This window comes from Vanessa cardui, chromosome 8 (assembly GCF_905220365.1).
Source record: "Vanessa cardui chromosome 8, ilVanCard2.1, whole genome shotgun sequence".
Classification (NCBI taxonomy): Eukaryota; Metazoa; Arthropoda; class Insecta; order Lepidoptera; family Nymphalidae; genus Vanessa; species Vanessa cardui.
This window is the reverse complement of record NC_061130.1, coordinates 3,726,913-3,742,923: the sequence shown is the minus strand read 5'-3', so window position 1 is coordinate 3,742,923 and position 16,011 is coordinate 3,726,913. Positions and strand designations below refer to the sequence as shown.

Sequence of the window (16,011 nt, the reverse complement as noted above, 5' to 3'; positions counted from 1 at the left end):
GTGCATCTTAACCGACGATTGCGGGTTCAAACCCAGGCAAGCACCGCTGATTCATAATTAATTAATTTAATTTGTCTTTATAATTCATCTTGTACTCAGCGGTGAAGGAAAACATCGTGAGGAAACCTGCATGTGACAAATTTCATAGAAATTCTGCCACATGTGTATTTCACCAACCCGCATTGGAACAGTGTGATGGAATATGTTCCAAACCTTCTCCTCAAAGGGAGAAGAAGCCTTTAGCCCAGCGGTGGGAATTTACAGGCTGTTGTTTAAATTTGTTATACAATGAAATTCATAATAGATTGGAAGTGCTCAAACTAAATAATTGTTTCAACGATTATATTCTTTTTCTAGTTGTCGCCCGCAGTTCCCCTCGCGTTTTAGAGGTCGGTTGTCAGGTGTTAGGGAAAACAGTAGCCTATATCCTTCCATGGAGTTGAAATTTGCTTCTTACTAAAACTCATCAAATTCGGTTAAGCGGTTTTGCAGTGAAAGAACGACGGACAGACAGATGTACAGAGCTTCTTTCACATTTATTATATTAGTAAACATTAAAAAAAAAATGATGAAAAAAATCTAGAGTATTTAGAAAATAGCAGATTTTGTATATAAAAAAACAATTGAAGTACAAAAATCTTTAACAGTTTGACATTTTTTTTTGTTTGAAGTTATTTATTCCTCTTAATATGTTATATGTTATACGTGGTGCTATACGTGTATAGCATTGGTGAATGAACGAGAAGATAGTAATACGTAACCATTAATCGAGCACAGGGACTATTTTCCCACTCTCCAAACCTAGCTAAATTTCCCAATATTTAAAATTACTTTGAACCTTTGAAAATGACTTTGACCTGGGTTGTATTATTTATACAAAAATAATCTTAGATAAATACAGAATTATTTTGCTGGTATATAACTTTCAAATTTCAAATGTCAACATCAGAATCATGACCCAAGAACATATACTTAGGCTATGAAAAACTGGTTTTTTGTTTTTAGTCTTGCCCGATTAAGGGTAGTAGGTGTTATCCCTGATGATTCTAGATGTTTATTTGTTAGGCTATAGTTGTATTAACAGTTCAGTATCAATAATTGGATAGGTGCCAACGATTAGGAGCTGAGATGGCCCAGTGCTTAGAACGTGTGCATCTTAACGGATGATTTCGGGTTCAAACCCAGACAAGCACCACTATATATATGTACTTAATTTGTGCTTACAATTCATCTCGGCTTTAAAGGAAAACATCGTGAGGAAACTTGAATGTAAATAATTTCATCGAAATTCTGCCACGTGTGAATTCCACCAACTCGCATTGGAACAGCGTCGTAGAATATTTTCCTAGCCCTCTCCTTAATGGAAGAGGAGGCACTAGCCCCGCAGTGAAAAATTTACGGTCTGATACTTTACTTTACAAAGATTAGGTCGGTTACCCCCTAGCTTTAGTAAGTCAGCTTCGTATCTTTAATCAATGATAGCAAACAGATTAAAAATTGCATTTTTTGTATCGAACACCTGTTCCTTTTAATCATTAATTTTTTTTACCTGTCACTGTGACGTGACATGTTTATATATCACCTATTTTTGCGTTATCGAATTATCAATGACATATTAAATTATTCGTTTCTATAGTAAAATTACACAGATATTTTTAACTTTGCCGTTTCATAAATTTAAATCATTTTTAAAAAATACTTTGTCAAATATTGCATATTATTCAATGTAAGATTATGCAGATTATAAAAAAGCGTAATAATACTTGTGAACTAATTGTAATTAAATAACATGACTGTATTTTTTAATTCTGAAACAGAGCAACTACTTAGTTTCTTGCCGGTTCTTCTCGATAGAACCTACTTTTCGAAGCGGTAGTATCTTCACTTACAATAGTAGATAAATGAGGATTCAAAAGTGCTTATAAAAGCCTACTTGAATATAATATATTTTGAAAAAAAAAAATTGTCCATAATAACTATTAAGATTTTGTGATGATTGCATTCTTGTATTTTGTTATCGAAACTACGAATATACTACAGTTTGACGTAGTCGACGGCGCCTGACACACTTTCCTCACGCCATCAACGGCACCGGCCGGTAAAGATTTGGATTTTAATTGAGCCCTTATAATATACGATTACCTTACCAGCACGCTTTGAGTCGTAAATGTTACGTCATCAAGAAACAAACGAATGTGTATTATTATGGATTATTGTGTTGTAAAAGCAAGATTATGACTATTGGGAAATGATAAGTGTACCAATATAATACGCACAGATAAGATATACACTTACATAATATAAGATGATAATACACACGTATAAGGTAGATGTAGCTTTATATGATATATAAATTTGTCGTACAGGAAGGTAAGAGTCGAGATGGCCCAGTGGTTAGAACGCGTGCATCTTAACCGATGATTGCGGGTTCAAACCCAGGCAAGCACCGCTGATTCATGTGCTTAATTTGTCTCTATAATTCATCTCTAACTCAGCGGTGAAGGAAAACATCGTGAGGAAACCTACATGTGACAAATTTCATCTAAATTCTGCCACACACTGTGTATTCCACCAACCCGCATTGGAAAAGCGTGGTGAAATATGTTCCAAACCTTCTCCTCAAAGGGAGGCCTTTAGCCCAGCAGTGGGAATTTACAGGCTGTTGTTGTTGTTGTACAGGAATATTAATATTAATATATTTGTTGTAATGATATGTTAAATAGCGGAGTGAAATAACACAACACCAATGTGTTATATTTTTCATAACAATTTTATATCTTCAAGTATCTCTAGTAGCTGTCTAACGTTGTACCGAGCACGATTATTTTAAAAAATTATAACTACAAGTTGATGAAGTTTGTGTGTTACGCACAATTTTTGATGATAATGTAAAATGTTTCCTGGCCGATTTCGATCATGGCAGACTTTTTAAGCACACAACAAACAGATGCACAAAGAATATCATAGTGTGCCCTGTTCTGCACACTTTTACACAATTTGACAGGATTCAAGAGAGTTGAGACCAAAGACCAACTGAGATCCGTTGATCTTAGATTATGAAGTGTCTTGTAATGTATTTACATGATTTCCAAGACACAAACAATAACAACATCAAAAATTAATCCTGCTACAGAGGACCAATACATCTGCTTTATTACCAGAAAAACCTCATTTTTATAAAACGGGGTTTGAACCCAGTACCTCGATATATAACCTTTTAAACCATCACCTAGGCCAACGAGGATCAATGATATGATTTAAAAATAGTAATGATTATTAATATTTTCAACTAGATGTTTTAAACCGACAAAATATATTAGTATGACACAAATTAGATGTAGCATCGGAAAATGCAATGGAAATCGCGCTATTCGTCGCTATAGATTCCCGCGTCAGAGAAAGCAAGTGCATGTAAATTGACGAATATATTAGGTTACATGATATTACAAGTTATTACGTTTGTGTAAAGATCATATTCGCATGCCAAATAAATATTGATAATTTGGGATAGTGTACTCAATTCGGTGTCGTACTATACTAGTAGTCGCCCGCGGCATCGCTGCATTTTAGTGTGTTAGTTGTCATGTGTCAGGCAATAAAAGTAACCTACTATTAACAAAACAAAATTACTTTTATAACAAATTTATTGCAAGGATATAAAATAATAATCATTAACAACAAAATACTTCAATCAATTTTTGGTTTTCTAATATTATTACAAAAACATTAAAACAATGATACGCTTGACCGTATTTCGCGCCACCTCCCGCCAAAAAGAGAAAGAATTTTAAAAGCCATCTGTCAGCTTGACGCATGACGTTCGGAAAGTCACACTAATTCTCCTTATACTATGTTATTTCTTGAAGTTCAAATAATAGGGTATTTGATATTATTATTTTAAAATAATACTTAATTTATTCAAAAATCAATAAATAAAAATTAATTTTTTCAAACGTTTGTCACGTGACACAAAACGCTCCTGATTGGCCGGGCTTATGATGAAGTCACTTTGTTGTAAATCTTCCTTTTCTACTATATGTACCACAGATTAAAATACAGCAAAGTGACGTCACCGACCCCATTGCAGCGCCATATTGTCCAAATAGCGTTTTGTTATTTAAATATGGAATTTTTAATATGATATTTTTCGGCATATATGTACTAGAAATAAAAAAATCAACTTTTACTGGGTTCCTTAACCTCTACTAAATAATATAAAATGGATTTTAAGAAACAGTCAAATAGCCTATTGATACATATATATGAACGAAAATTATTGTTGTTTTTTTTTGCTCCAAAAATTACCTTGGTAATATTTATAAAACGCCATTTTTTACTGAACGATGAATAGTTACCCTAAAAAGATTATCTTAATATGAACTATACGTTAAAACTGTGAAGGGTTGCCTCAACCTTGAGTCATCTGGGTTAGTCATAGAAACTTTTATTTCACTTGAATATGACGTAACCTTGACGTTTCACTAAAATGATTTTAGTGGAATATTAATTCGAATGTATATGAGTTACCAAGATACTTACGACCTCCAATTTTCCTACTTCTGTATGTTTAAATCGTTGATATTAGTATACATAAGCCATTGAACTTTACCAAACTTTGTATATTTTTTGATTAAAAAAAAAATATATCTTTTAGAAACAATTTGAAAAATTTAATAAGTAAGTAAGTAATAGTAAGCCTGTAAATTTTCCACTGCTTGAATAATACCTCTTCCATTAAGGAGAGGGTTTGGAACATATTCCACCACGTTGTTCCACTGCGAGTGCACATTGCACATGTGGCAGAATTCCAGTGAAATTAGACACACGCAGGTTTCCTAAAGATGTTTTCCTACACTACCGAGCACGAGATGAATTATAAACACACATTTAAGCACATATATATGGTGGTGCTTGCCTGGGTTCGAACCCGCAATCATCGGTTAAGAAGGCGCGTTCTAACCACTGGGTCATCTTAGCTCTTTTTTAACATTTTATTTATTTACATTCAATAAGGGATTCAAGAAACCTGAAAAAACCAGACCGTCTTGTTTTATTTTGTATATGAATGGAAAGTTTGATGAAATTCAAATAAAATTATTCAATTTAGAATTCAACAACATCTTCGATTCCAAAACTCTTTGAGAACATTTTTAATTTGGTAAGGTCTTAAGTCTCGAACCGAGCCCTCAAAATAGGTCTTTTTAATGATGTAAATAAAACCCAATTTGCTTTTTTCATAAATAATTAACCATAGTAGAAGAGAATTATCTTTAAAACCTCGTGAATATTTAAAAAGTGTATTCCATTTTTTGACGTCGTTGGTTCTTAAAAATTCGGCTATATTCCGAGCAGGGGGGTGGCTGTATGTTCGATAACATGGCAACGGATCGCGTGCTAGCATTCCGCAAGACATCTTTTCAACTTTTTACTGCTTACCTCCCCTGAATCTGATCGATCAAAACGATTGTCATGTATGATTTGTTTTGATATATTTATGTAGAATCATCGCCGATAAAATTCGCCTTCGATTTTCAAATATCACGTTTGATTATCGTTCTTATTTATATAATCTATATTAATATTATTAACTAGCTGTGCCTGCGACCGTGTTTTAATTTAACAAAAAAATTTGATTGTAGCCTAAGTTACTCCTTATTATATCAGTTATCTGCCAGTGAAAGTCCCGTCTAAATCGGTCCAGCGTTCCAGAAATTAGCCTTAACAAATAGACAGACCAAAATTGTAAAAAATGTTATTTTGGCATATGTACCGTGTATATAATATATGCATTGAGTAAAAAAGGTTTATTTTAATATTACAAACAGATACTCCAATTTTATTATATGTATAAATGTGAATGTAACTGTGTCTTTTTATCGCTCTGTCACGACCGAATCAATGAAGCGTATTTGATGAAATTTGGTATGAAACCAAACTTGAAGTCCGAGAAAGGATACAGGCTACTTTTTTGCCTGACACATGACAACCAATAATCTAAAACGCGAGGGTAACCGCGGGCGATTACTAGTAGTAAATAAACGCAAATGCAGACAAATCGCAAGTGTCAATTATTTTAGTTCTACCAAATCTTCAACCATCAGTACTCAGAAGCCTCAATATAAAGTAATCAGAAGAACCGTATGTTTTAATTTCTAAATGTATTCTTCAAAAAAGAGAAATATTGTTCTGACTACATTCGAGATTAGCGAACTGTGCTAGAGATAAAAATGCACAACTGTATGTACAACCACAGATGGACTAGTCCCTACCGTCCGAGGTCCGAGGGAAAGACAATCTGTCGACCTCCACGGTCGCGTGGTCGGTTTTCATGGGTACGCCACTCTGAGGTCCCGGGTTCGATTCCCGGCCGAGTCGATGTAGATTACCATTCGTTTTCTATGTAGTCTTGGGTCTGGGTGTTTGTGGTACCGTCGTTACTTCTGATTTCCATAACACAAGTGCTTCAGCTACTTACATTGGGATCAGAGTAATGTATGTGATGTTGTCTCATATTTATTATAATCTAAAAAGACCTTGAGATACCAGCTCAGGTTGGTTGACTTATCGTGATATCTGAACTATGGGACATTCTACATCCTTGCTGATACTGAGAATTTCTTTCCAGAAATAAATATAAAATAAGAAAAAAGATCTTTGAATTTGAACCTGGGACCACCTTATTTGCACCTGTTTCAGCTATCCAGTAGTGAGTAGAGCAACGTTAACTGACTTAACTAATCGTGCAACAGCAAAGATACTTCGATTCAAATCTTCTAATAACTTGGTAGAGAAAATTATTTCGACCTTGTGATAAGGAATGAACTTATATAATTACGGCATTGGTCAAGATTGGTCTTGGAAGGTCAGACGGCGATAATGGATAGCAGCAAATTACAATATAACTTGTTAAAGAGTTCGTTATAAGTATGGGGGATTATATTTTGCACGCCAAGCTACTTTCTTGATTGCATCGTATTTACCGATTTGAATTTTCAATTTTCATACAAAAATAAAACCCCAAATAATTAGCTATGTTGGTATATTCCGTGGTACTGGGTTCCTTGGCAAGCCTTTGAAGTTAACCAGAAGAAAAAGTCCAAAAATCCCTGTCTTTGAAAATAGAACATTCTGCATGTCATAGAAATATTAAATTTATAACATTTAATATATAGTTTAAAACTGTCACTTTAAAAATAAATATGAATGTACTCATTAAGTCTTGTTAGTCGCATAAAATTAACTATCAAGAAAAAATTTTTTTGCGCATTTATAGTAGTTGATTTTCAGTTGTAGTTACAATTTATCAAATAATATTCTAGAATAGCATCATGGAATGCAATTTGATTAATGTTTGTATAGCTTACTTGCGGCCGTAAGTTTTAAAAAAGCTAGATATTTTAAAAATAAAATTTGACTTTGCACGGCCTTGTTGGCCTAATAGCTTCTCTATAGAGCATGCAATGTAGATACATTCTGGGCGTAAAGGCAGAGCGGTTTTTCTTAAAATATTTTCAGGGTTTGCTGTCAAAGGATCTTAATATCATCTTCCTTCTGCCCTTAATTGATTGCTATTTTAGTACTAAATTTTAGAAATTAGTATTGTCACTGCACATGGATGAAAAGGCTGCCACTGAAAATCAGTTTCTAGATATTTCCTAGGTTATGCTGAGTGTCATACCTTTTTGAGACATAAGCTGCAGTCTTTAAGTCTTTGGTTCTAAGTATGTTTTGCATTTTTTTATACTTTGGTTTTATTTTAGTTTTTTATTTTTTTATGTTATTTTTTTTGTACCTACTTATATAATAGTCCTATTATATTTTGTTTCTTGTCTTCAATATTTGTCAAATATTTATGTACCAAATAAAGATTTACTTACTTACTTATCCCAATTTTATTTGGGTTCGGCGCAGCATGTCTTCTCCTTCCATACTTCTCTGTCAGACGTCATCTCACAAGTATCTCATGTCAAAGGTTCTAATAGTAAACCGAAATTTGGGAGATGACAATCCTTACAATATGTTGCATTATTTAAAGTTTGTAAAGTCTTAACCTCTGAACACTCTCCAGTCGTGTCTGATTACCGTTCCATTAGCTTATAAGAATCGAAGAAGGTGTGACACCTGCCTTTGCGTATATACTCGAAAACTTATATAAATTCTGGACATTAACATTTATGTACACCAAAATTCTACCGAATTGTAAGTAAAAGATTTTTCAAACCAAACTCTAGTTATAGCATTAACCTATTTAGCCTTGCCATAGCATTAAAAATAGTCTAGAGAAGGCATATTCATTACGATATGTCAATTATTCCTTATCGTATATAAAATCAATAAATAAATCAAGATAATAAAAACATTGAGATTATAAGTAATTGTGTATTCCGATTGTGATATCAATAACGATTTGTTTAACGTTGCATTGATCAGCCAATTTTATCTCAGCAAGTGCTGCTCGGCGCGATTTCACACGAGTTAAATGTCGTTTTATAGATAACATTGTAAATAGCATAGAGTTATATAATCTATAATTATAACGAATATAAGCGTGTTCAAGTAAAAAAAAATCAAAAATACATAATATATACTTAATAATATAGATGTAATGTAAAAGTAAATCTGTCTGTCTGTCACTCTTTCATGACTAAACCAATGAAGCGAATTTGATGAAATTTGGTATGAAGCAAACTTGGAGTCCGAGGAAGGAGATAGGCTACTTATTTGCCTACCACATGATAACCAGCCCCCCAGAACGCAATCGAAGTAGCGGGCGACAACTAGAATTATAAATGTAAAAGTAACTCTTTGTGTCTCTCTGTCGCTCTTTTACTACAAAACCAATGAACATAATTTGATGAAATTCAGTATGAAGAAGACTTGAAATCCAAGAGAGGACATAGGCTACTTTTTTAATGTGATATATGTCTAATATATGACAACCAATCCCCTAAAACGCGAGCGAAAACTACTTATAATATAGATTTAAATTTTCAAATAAAATAGAGTGACCCAATGTTTTACCATAAAAGATTAAACTTATTCTATTTAAAATAATATAGTTAATAAAAGTCCTGATACATAGTCGATATGCGTAGGATGTAAACGTTATCAAAGCTTTTATGGTTATCAATTATACAAGGATAAAATTGTGAGCCACCTCTGATAAGTTGTCAGTCTATGGACCTACTTAACATCTACTGTAATTGTGATATACGAAATTAAAATGATTAATGCCCGGTTACTATGTTCAGGAGACGATTGGTTCTTCGCGTAGATGGTAGAATTGTCTACGAAGCGTAATAATGTAGCTATTGACTACGGATTTAAATGCTACGTAAGAAAGTGGTAGAGCGAAAAAATATTTTTTCTATTATTTATTATAACAGTTATAATTCTTCTTGATTCTGTCTTTTTTTTATTTGAATGAAGTAAAGTTAAAGAAAGAAAAAGTAAAGTAACAGCCCATAAGGTCTCTTCTTGAAACATTTAGGCTTGAGGTATATTTCACAACGCTGCTCCAATGCGGTAAATACATGTGGCATTTTTACATATAGATTTCCTTACGATATTTTCCTGCACTTTTTAGCATGAAATGATTATAAACTTTGATAGACCAAATATATTTTTTTATTGCTCGCAAGCTTTCAAGAAACGGCAGATTATAGATATTCTTTACTGTTAAGAGGGAATATATTTATAATTTTACTAATAGTTATATTCAAATATTAATACAATAATCTTTAAATATAAAAAAGTCCTGAAGATTGATTGTCCCAAAAATATTTTACATTTTGCCAATATTTGGACTCTTAAGAAAATAAAAAAAAATGCCCACAAATCCTTTGATAAAATTAATGAAATTATATTTACTTTCGAAGTGCGAATCTATGACTATAATTATAATCTACATATATAACTAGGAAATTATAATTAAATTATTTTCATCATAACTATTTTCAGAATATTTTCTCGGAATCCCTGTCGAGCTTTGTTTTGATTTTCTTTACAAATTTAGACTTTTAGTTTTTATTCGATTAATTATACAATGGCATTCTTATTTATAACGAAAAATCCATAATATAAAAATAAATAATTAATGGTGAGGCAAAATAGAGAAAAAATCCTTGTACACTTTATAAGCTATAAAGCATGTACCAGACGTTCGGTTGTTATCAACGATGAAGGAGCACGACATGCATAATATTAATAGTTGTAGTATATTAAAGTGGGTTTATGTATTACCAAAATACTAACAATTAACCTCCATTTAGTATTGTAATATAAGAAAGTTAAGCGCGGATATATTTATAATACTGTGTAACAATTAAATAATAATAATTGTTAAATCAACCGAGAATGCGTGACTATGACTCAAATATAAACTGACCTATACTATATTATAATTTTTTAGATTATTTTTACCGGGTCAATTATGCCAGCCATGGGGACGGACACGGCATCTTCTCCACCAGCCGCCACCAGCTTTTCCAGCACCTTAAGGGTTTGCTCCACAGCAGACCATTCCCCCTTCTGCGCCAGCACCAGAATCTTCGCCGCGGCTTCCCGCATGTTGACCCCCGCACTGGGAGGCTTGGGTACATCCCCCATCCCGTTACCTTCCTTAATCTCCTTCTTATCCCCATTGTTCGACGATGTCTCATCTTTCTCTTCAGCCTTGACAGTTGCTTTTTCCTCCTCGGGAACCTTCTTCGGGGGTCCCTTGCCGCCCTTTTTCCCGCCCGGGGCTTGAGACATTCTCACATTACCAAATCACAAGGCACTGCACTGTTTCGCGACTGACCATGGTGGTCGGGCTAGCGATGTCGATCGTTGGGCGGGTGGAGCATGACTGCGGCGGTTGCGTAGCCCAGCCGACTTCTTGCATGATTTGAGTAAATAAAGGCGACAGCAACGCGAGCTTGATTTACAAACAAACTTACCGAAGCGATGTCTCAAAACGTCTCATGCATTGACCCATTTTTATTTTTTATGGGGGGAAATATTGATATCTTCCAAATTTAATTTTTATATCGAGAATAAACTTCCATTTATGGCCCCTTCATTGTTTACAATTTTCATTTCTTTTTGCTTTGTTGTTTATTAAATAAAATTTCCAAATCATCGACTGAAACTACCCATGTATATGAAAAAAAAATTATAAAATAAATTATTTCATTAAAGTAATATTTCTTGAAAATTTGTGTTTCGATATAAATATCAAATCAGTCAAATCACTAACGCAAATGAATTAATATAATAAAATTGAAAAAAAAAATACAATTTTTACTAATGTAACATATTTTCTTTTATTATAAAAACACTCTAGTATGGGATTAGCTGCAATACTATTGTTCCTTAATCCCAATACAAGACGGTCGCATAAGGTCATAAGTGTAAATTTGCCCGGAGAAAGTACAAGATCGTGATTTCGAAAAAAATGGGACAGTTCACTCAAACCAGCACTGGCTGAGGTGGCTAGAAAAATTTGCATGTTTCGTCACAAGCTACCCACGTCGCGTGCCTCGCTCGACTTCCGTAGGGTGGACTGGGCCGGGCTCGGCCTCGATACAGCCGAGAAATTGCTAAGCGCTAAGTACCTAAGTATAATTTTTTTGCTGTAACGTAATGAATGGACGGCCGAGAGCAATATATCGAACGATCAATATATATATTTCTATCTATTCTATTCTATTCTATTCTATTATATATTTTTTTAATTTTTGATATCCTTCAAGGAGGTTCTATACGGCCTCCAATTGTTAAACTTCTGATCTAAGACTTCTTCTCCACGTGACGTGAATTTGGAGTTTATTCCAACACGTTACTGCATTTTATTTAGTGGTAGGGCTTTGCCCATCTGGATAGGTACTATCCATTCATCAGATATTCAACCGCCAAACAACAGTACCTGGTATTGTTGGGTTCCGGTTTGAAGGGTGAGTGAGCCAGTGTAACTGCAGGCACAACGGATATAATATTTTAGTTCTCAAGGCAAGTGGGGCATTTTTGATGTAAGGAAAGATTAAAATTTCTTACAGTGCCATTGTCTATGGGCGTTGGTGACCACTTACCATCAGGTGGCCTATATGCTCGTCCGCCAAAATGTATCAAAAAAATATGCGGTCTGTATGTTGGTTGTATGTATTTATGGAAGGTAATTTCGGTATAATTTGCCAATTTTCATAACAATGCCGTGTGAGTATATTTTAGATACCCTATGCATTTCTAGACGTCTTAGTAATTTATACAATTATAATTATGATCATTTGAGTAATTAATACTTGAACGCGTAAAAAACCGGCCAAGTGTGAATCGAACCTTCACACGAGAGGTTCCGTACAATTATTACTAAACACGGCCAAAATCTTGTTATTTGTATGGATGCTTTCTTTTTACTATTGGTTATTATAGTGTCCACAGATATACATCATATGTAAAAACTTCAACTGACTAATATAACTGTTTATGAGATACATCCTCGTGATATTAACTGAGTTTCTTTCGCCGGTTCTTCTCAGGTCAGGGTGTTCCTTTTTCCGAACCGGTGGTAGTATTTATTTGACAATCAACAAGTAAGTGTGATGCTTCTATATTGAATAAAGGAATTTGAGTTTGAGTTTGAGTTTGAAAGATGGGCAGACAGACGGACGAACAGTGGATTAATCTCTGATTATCTTAGTAATGGAGACCAATTAGTGACAATGCATTTTATCATGGGATCGTATTATCAGCTAATTGAATATAAGTATTACTCTATAATACTATTGATAATGTTTTTTTTAATAATTGTTTTTTTTATCAGTACTTATAAATGCCACGTGTCTTTATTAAACGGGATGAGTAACTAAATGCAGTGCAACCGCAGAATTTCGTTGTGAAATAATGAATTTATAAATATATTTAATTTATTTTGTTGGATACAGTACAGTACATAAACAGTCTGTAAATTTCCAACGGCTGAGGTAAGGCCTCCCTTAGAGGTAAAGCTTTGGAGCGTATTCCACAACGCTCCTCCAATGCAGGTTGATGGATACACATGATTGAAATTAGATATGCAGGCACATACAGGTTTCCTCACGATGTTTGCCTTCACCGCTGAGTACGAGATGAATTATAAACACAAATTAAGCACATGAAAATTCAGTCTGGGTTTGAATACGCAATCATCGTTTAAGATGCACGCGTTTTAACAACTGGGCCATCTCGGCTCACATACAATTATTTAATTTCATAAATTAATTTATAAAACTGCTGGTACAAAGTAAAAGAGTACTTGTCGTTGATGGTAATACTATTTGAAGAAAATGTACTCAAAAAATTTATTGTTTTAAAAATAGCTTATGTTTATGTACGATAGCAAGATATCCACATTTTCTTAAATAATAGTATAGTACGACACAACTTAGATGTCGCATCGGCAAAATTCGTAAAACCGATCACATCCGAATCGAGAATGCTATCCCAAATTATCAATATTTATTTCTTATGTGAATATGATCTTTACATAAACGTAATAACTTTTAATATCATATAACCTAATATTCGCCAATTTGATTTACATGCACTTGATTTCTCGGGTTGAACTGACGCGAGAATCTATAGCGACGAATAGCGTCGAATGGCCAAAGGGGGAGATTTGTATTGGTTGTATAAAGCGGCAGTAATCGGTTTTATTGAATTTGCTGATGCTACATCTAAGTTGTGTCGTACTATACTGTAGTATTATATCAGTGTTGATTTAGTGCAAACAGCTTGGCCTATCGTAATACAGAGTAAGATAAGCAAGCACATTAGCAACAGATAAGCATAACGCTACGATAATAAAAATAACAAGTGTGTAAATTATATTTATCCCATTTGTAATCATATAAACGGACAGTGTGATGATTTTTTTTGGTACCAGGTCGTCCAATTACAAATACGCAAATGTTACTAGTAAATGCGTTAAGCGTGTAATGGTTACACATGTCGTCTGATGGTAAGTGGTCACTGCTCAAATACTTTGGAGATATATTAACCATGAACAACAATATCCAACAATAACAGCCTGTAAATTTCCCACTGCTGGGCTAAGGCTTCCTCTCCCTTTGAGGAGAAGTTTTGGAACATATTTCACCACGCTGTTCCAATGCGGGTTGGTGAAATACACAATAAGCACATGAATATTCAGCGGTGCTTGTCTGGGTTTGAATCCGCAATCATCAGTTAAGATGCCCGCGTTCTAACCACTGGGCCATCTCGGTTCATATAACCAAGTATATGATATATGCAGAATTTCTGTATAAGTCCACGTATCCGGTATCGCTGGATGCAGGCCGCTACTCAGTGGTCAAGGTGGAAGTCATTGGCAGAGGCCTATGTTCAGCTGTGGGCGTCTTACGGCTGATGTGATGATGATGATGATGATATGAACCATTTCTTACATCTCAACAATGCGCCAAGAAAAATGTTATGACCCTTCTGCCTGCAGTTGCTCTCTTACAGTTTAAGCTGGATCACAACAATATTACTTATAGATTGGTAGTAGAATATCTGATGAGTAGGTGGTACCTACCTAGACAGACTATAGCATGACATGACACAAGCGACAGTGGTTACTGCTGTAAAGAATAGTCTTTCGTATCTCAATCTTAAATTTTATTTTAGACATTTTATATACGAAATTCAACATTGTAACGACCTCCGTGATCGAGTAGTGCGTACACCGGTTTTCAAGGGTACGCCACTCCGAGGTCCCGGGTTTGATTCTCGACCAAGTCGATGTAGAAAAAGCTTATTAGTTTTCTATGTTGTCTTGGGTCTGGGTGTTTGTGGTACCGTCGTCACTTCTGATTTTCCAAAACACAAGTTAGCTACTTATATTGGGGTCAGAGTATGTATGTGATGTTGTCCAATGTGTAAAAAATCTCGGCTTATCTGATCGCTGGGTATCATCACTTTGTAATTAATTTTTGTTCAGTAACGATGCACAAATAACAGAGGAACAAATAAAGAAGCAAGCGAGATCTCCAATTTCTTAAAAAATTTTTCATTTAATGTTCGTCATCTATTTTCTCTTCTTCGATGATGTTCTCGACAGGCTGCAGATTGTTCATGAAACCCAGAAACTTACTTGTTAAGATGACATCTCCTCTTTGGTGAATCCGGAAACATATGGTTCATGAGTATTTTTTCGTTGGTGTAATCTATATGTAAAGTTGATTGTACCTTATTATTTAAATTTCTATAGTCTGTAATAGTTCACACATTCATTCATCACACCAACACGTCGAAACTTGCGACCACACGTCGAAGCATCTATGGGCATATTCGTACATATGCCTTGGACTTCCAGTGTATTGTCCAATATCAACATTGCAAGTATTGCTCTTTGTCCAATATCAACAGCTACTTTATCATTCGATATTGTTTCTCGTAAATGAAAGTACTCTTCGATTCAAAGTTTTAATTGATTGTATTGAATGTAGTTTAATTGTTCCTTCTCGACCTTAGCGTACATGTTAACAATGATTTTTTGAAACAGCTGACGACATTTACAACACTTGACAGCTGACGACAAAGAAGAGGTTCTGGTGGTTCAACCAGTTATGGTAAATAAAGTTTGGTAGTGGAGCAGCCCATACGAGCAGTTTATTTTAAACAAAAATATGGGCACACTATATTCATTAAACCAATGATCACATCGAGATGCATCTTGTATAGTATAGTAACCTATATCGTAATTAAAGGCTAAATTATTTTTATTGGTTCTAGTTCTTGACTTAGTCTGTTTTATCGTTGATCAAACCAGTCGTTGGACTCGCTCGTCAGGTTTTTCAGTAGCTCTTGATAAAGATACTCTTGTTCGATGATCTGCAACTTGATCATTTTCTCAACTGTTTCGATAGCTCTCAAAGAATAAATTCCGGTTTTATTTGCTTCTATACGTATTTCTTGTTAGTCTGGTGTTTTAGTAGATCTTTCGGTTGTATGGTAATCATAAAAGCTAATCACTTCTTCTTCTTAAATTAC

The 16,011-nt window shown here is 34.3% G+C and overlaps 1 protein-coding gene across 2 annotated transcripts in view; it reads right to left on the bottom strand.

Moving 5' to 3' along the window:
* Window positions 1–10,833, bottom strand: part of LOC124531918 (serine/threonine-protein phosphatase 6 regulatory ankyrin repeat subunit B) — a 62,352-nt gene extending 51,519 nt beyond the window's left edge. For both annotated transcript variants that reach the window (XM_047106489.1, XM_047106488.1), the window contains exon 1: window positions 10,423–10,833. In XM_047106489.1, coding sequence (XP_046962445.1) covers window positions 10,423–10,755 — 333 coding nt within the window. In that variant the 5' untranslated portion in view covers window positions 10,756–10,833. The remainder of the gene's footprint in view (window positions 1–10,422) is intronic.
* Between the last annotated feature and the right edge of the window lie 5,178 nt (window positions 10,834–16,011).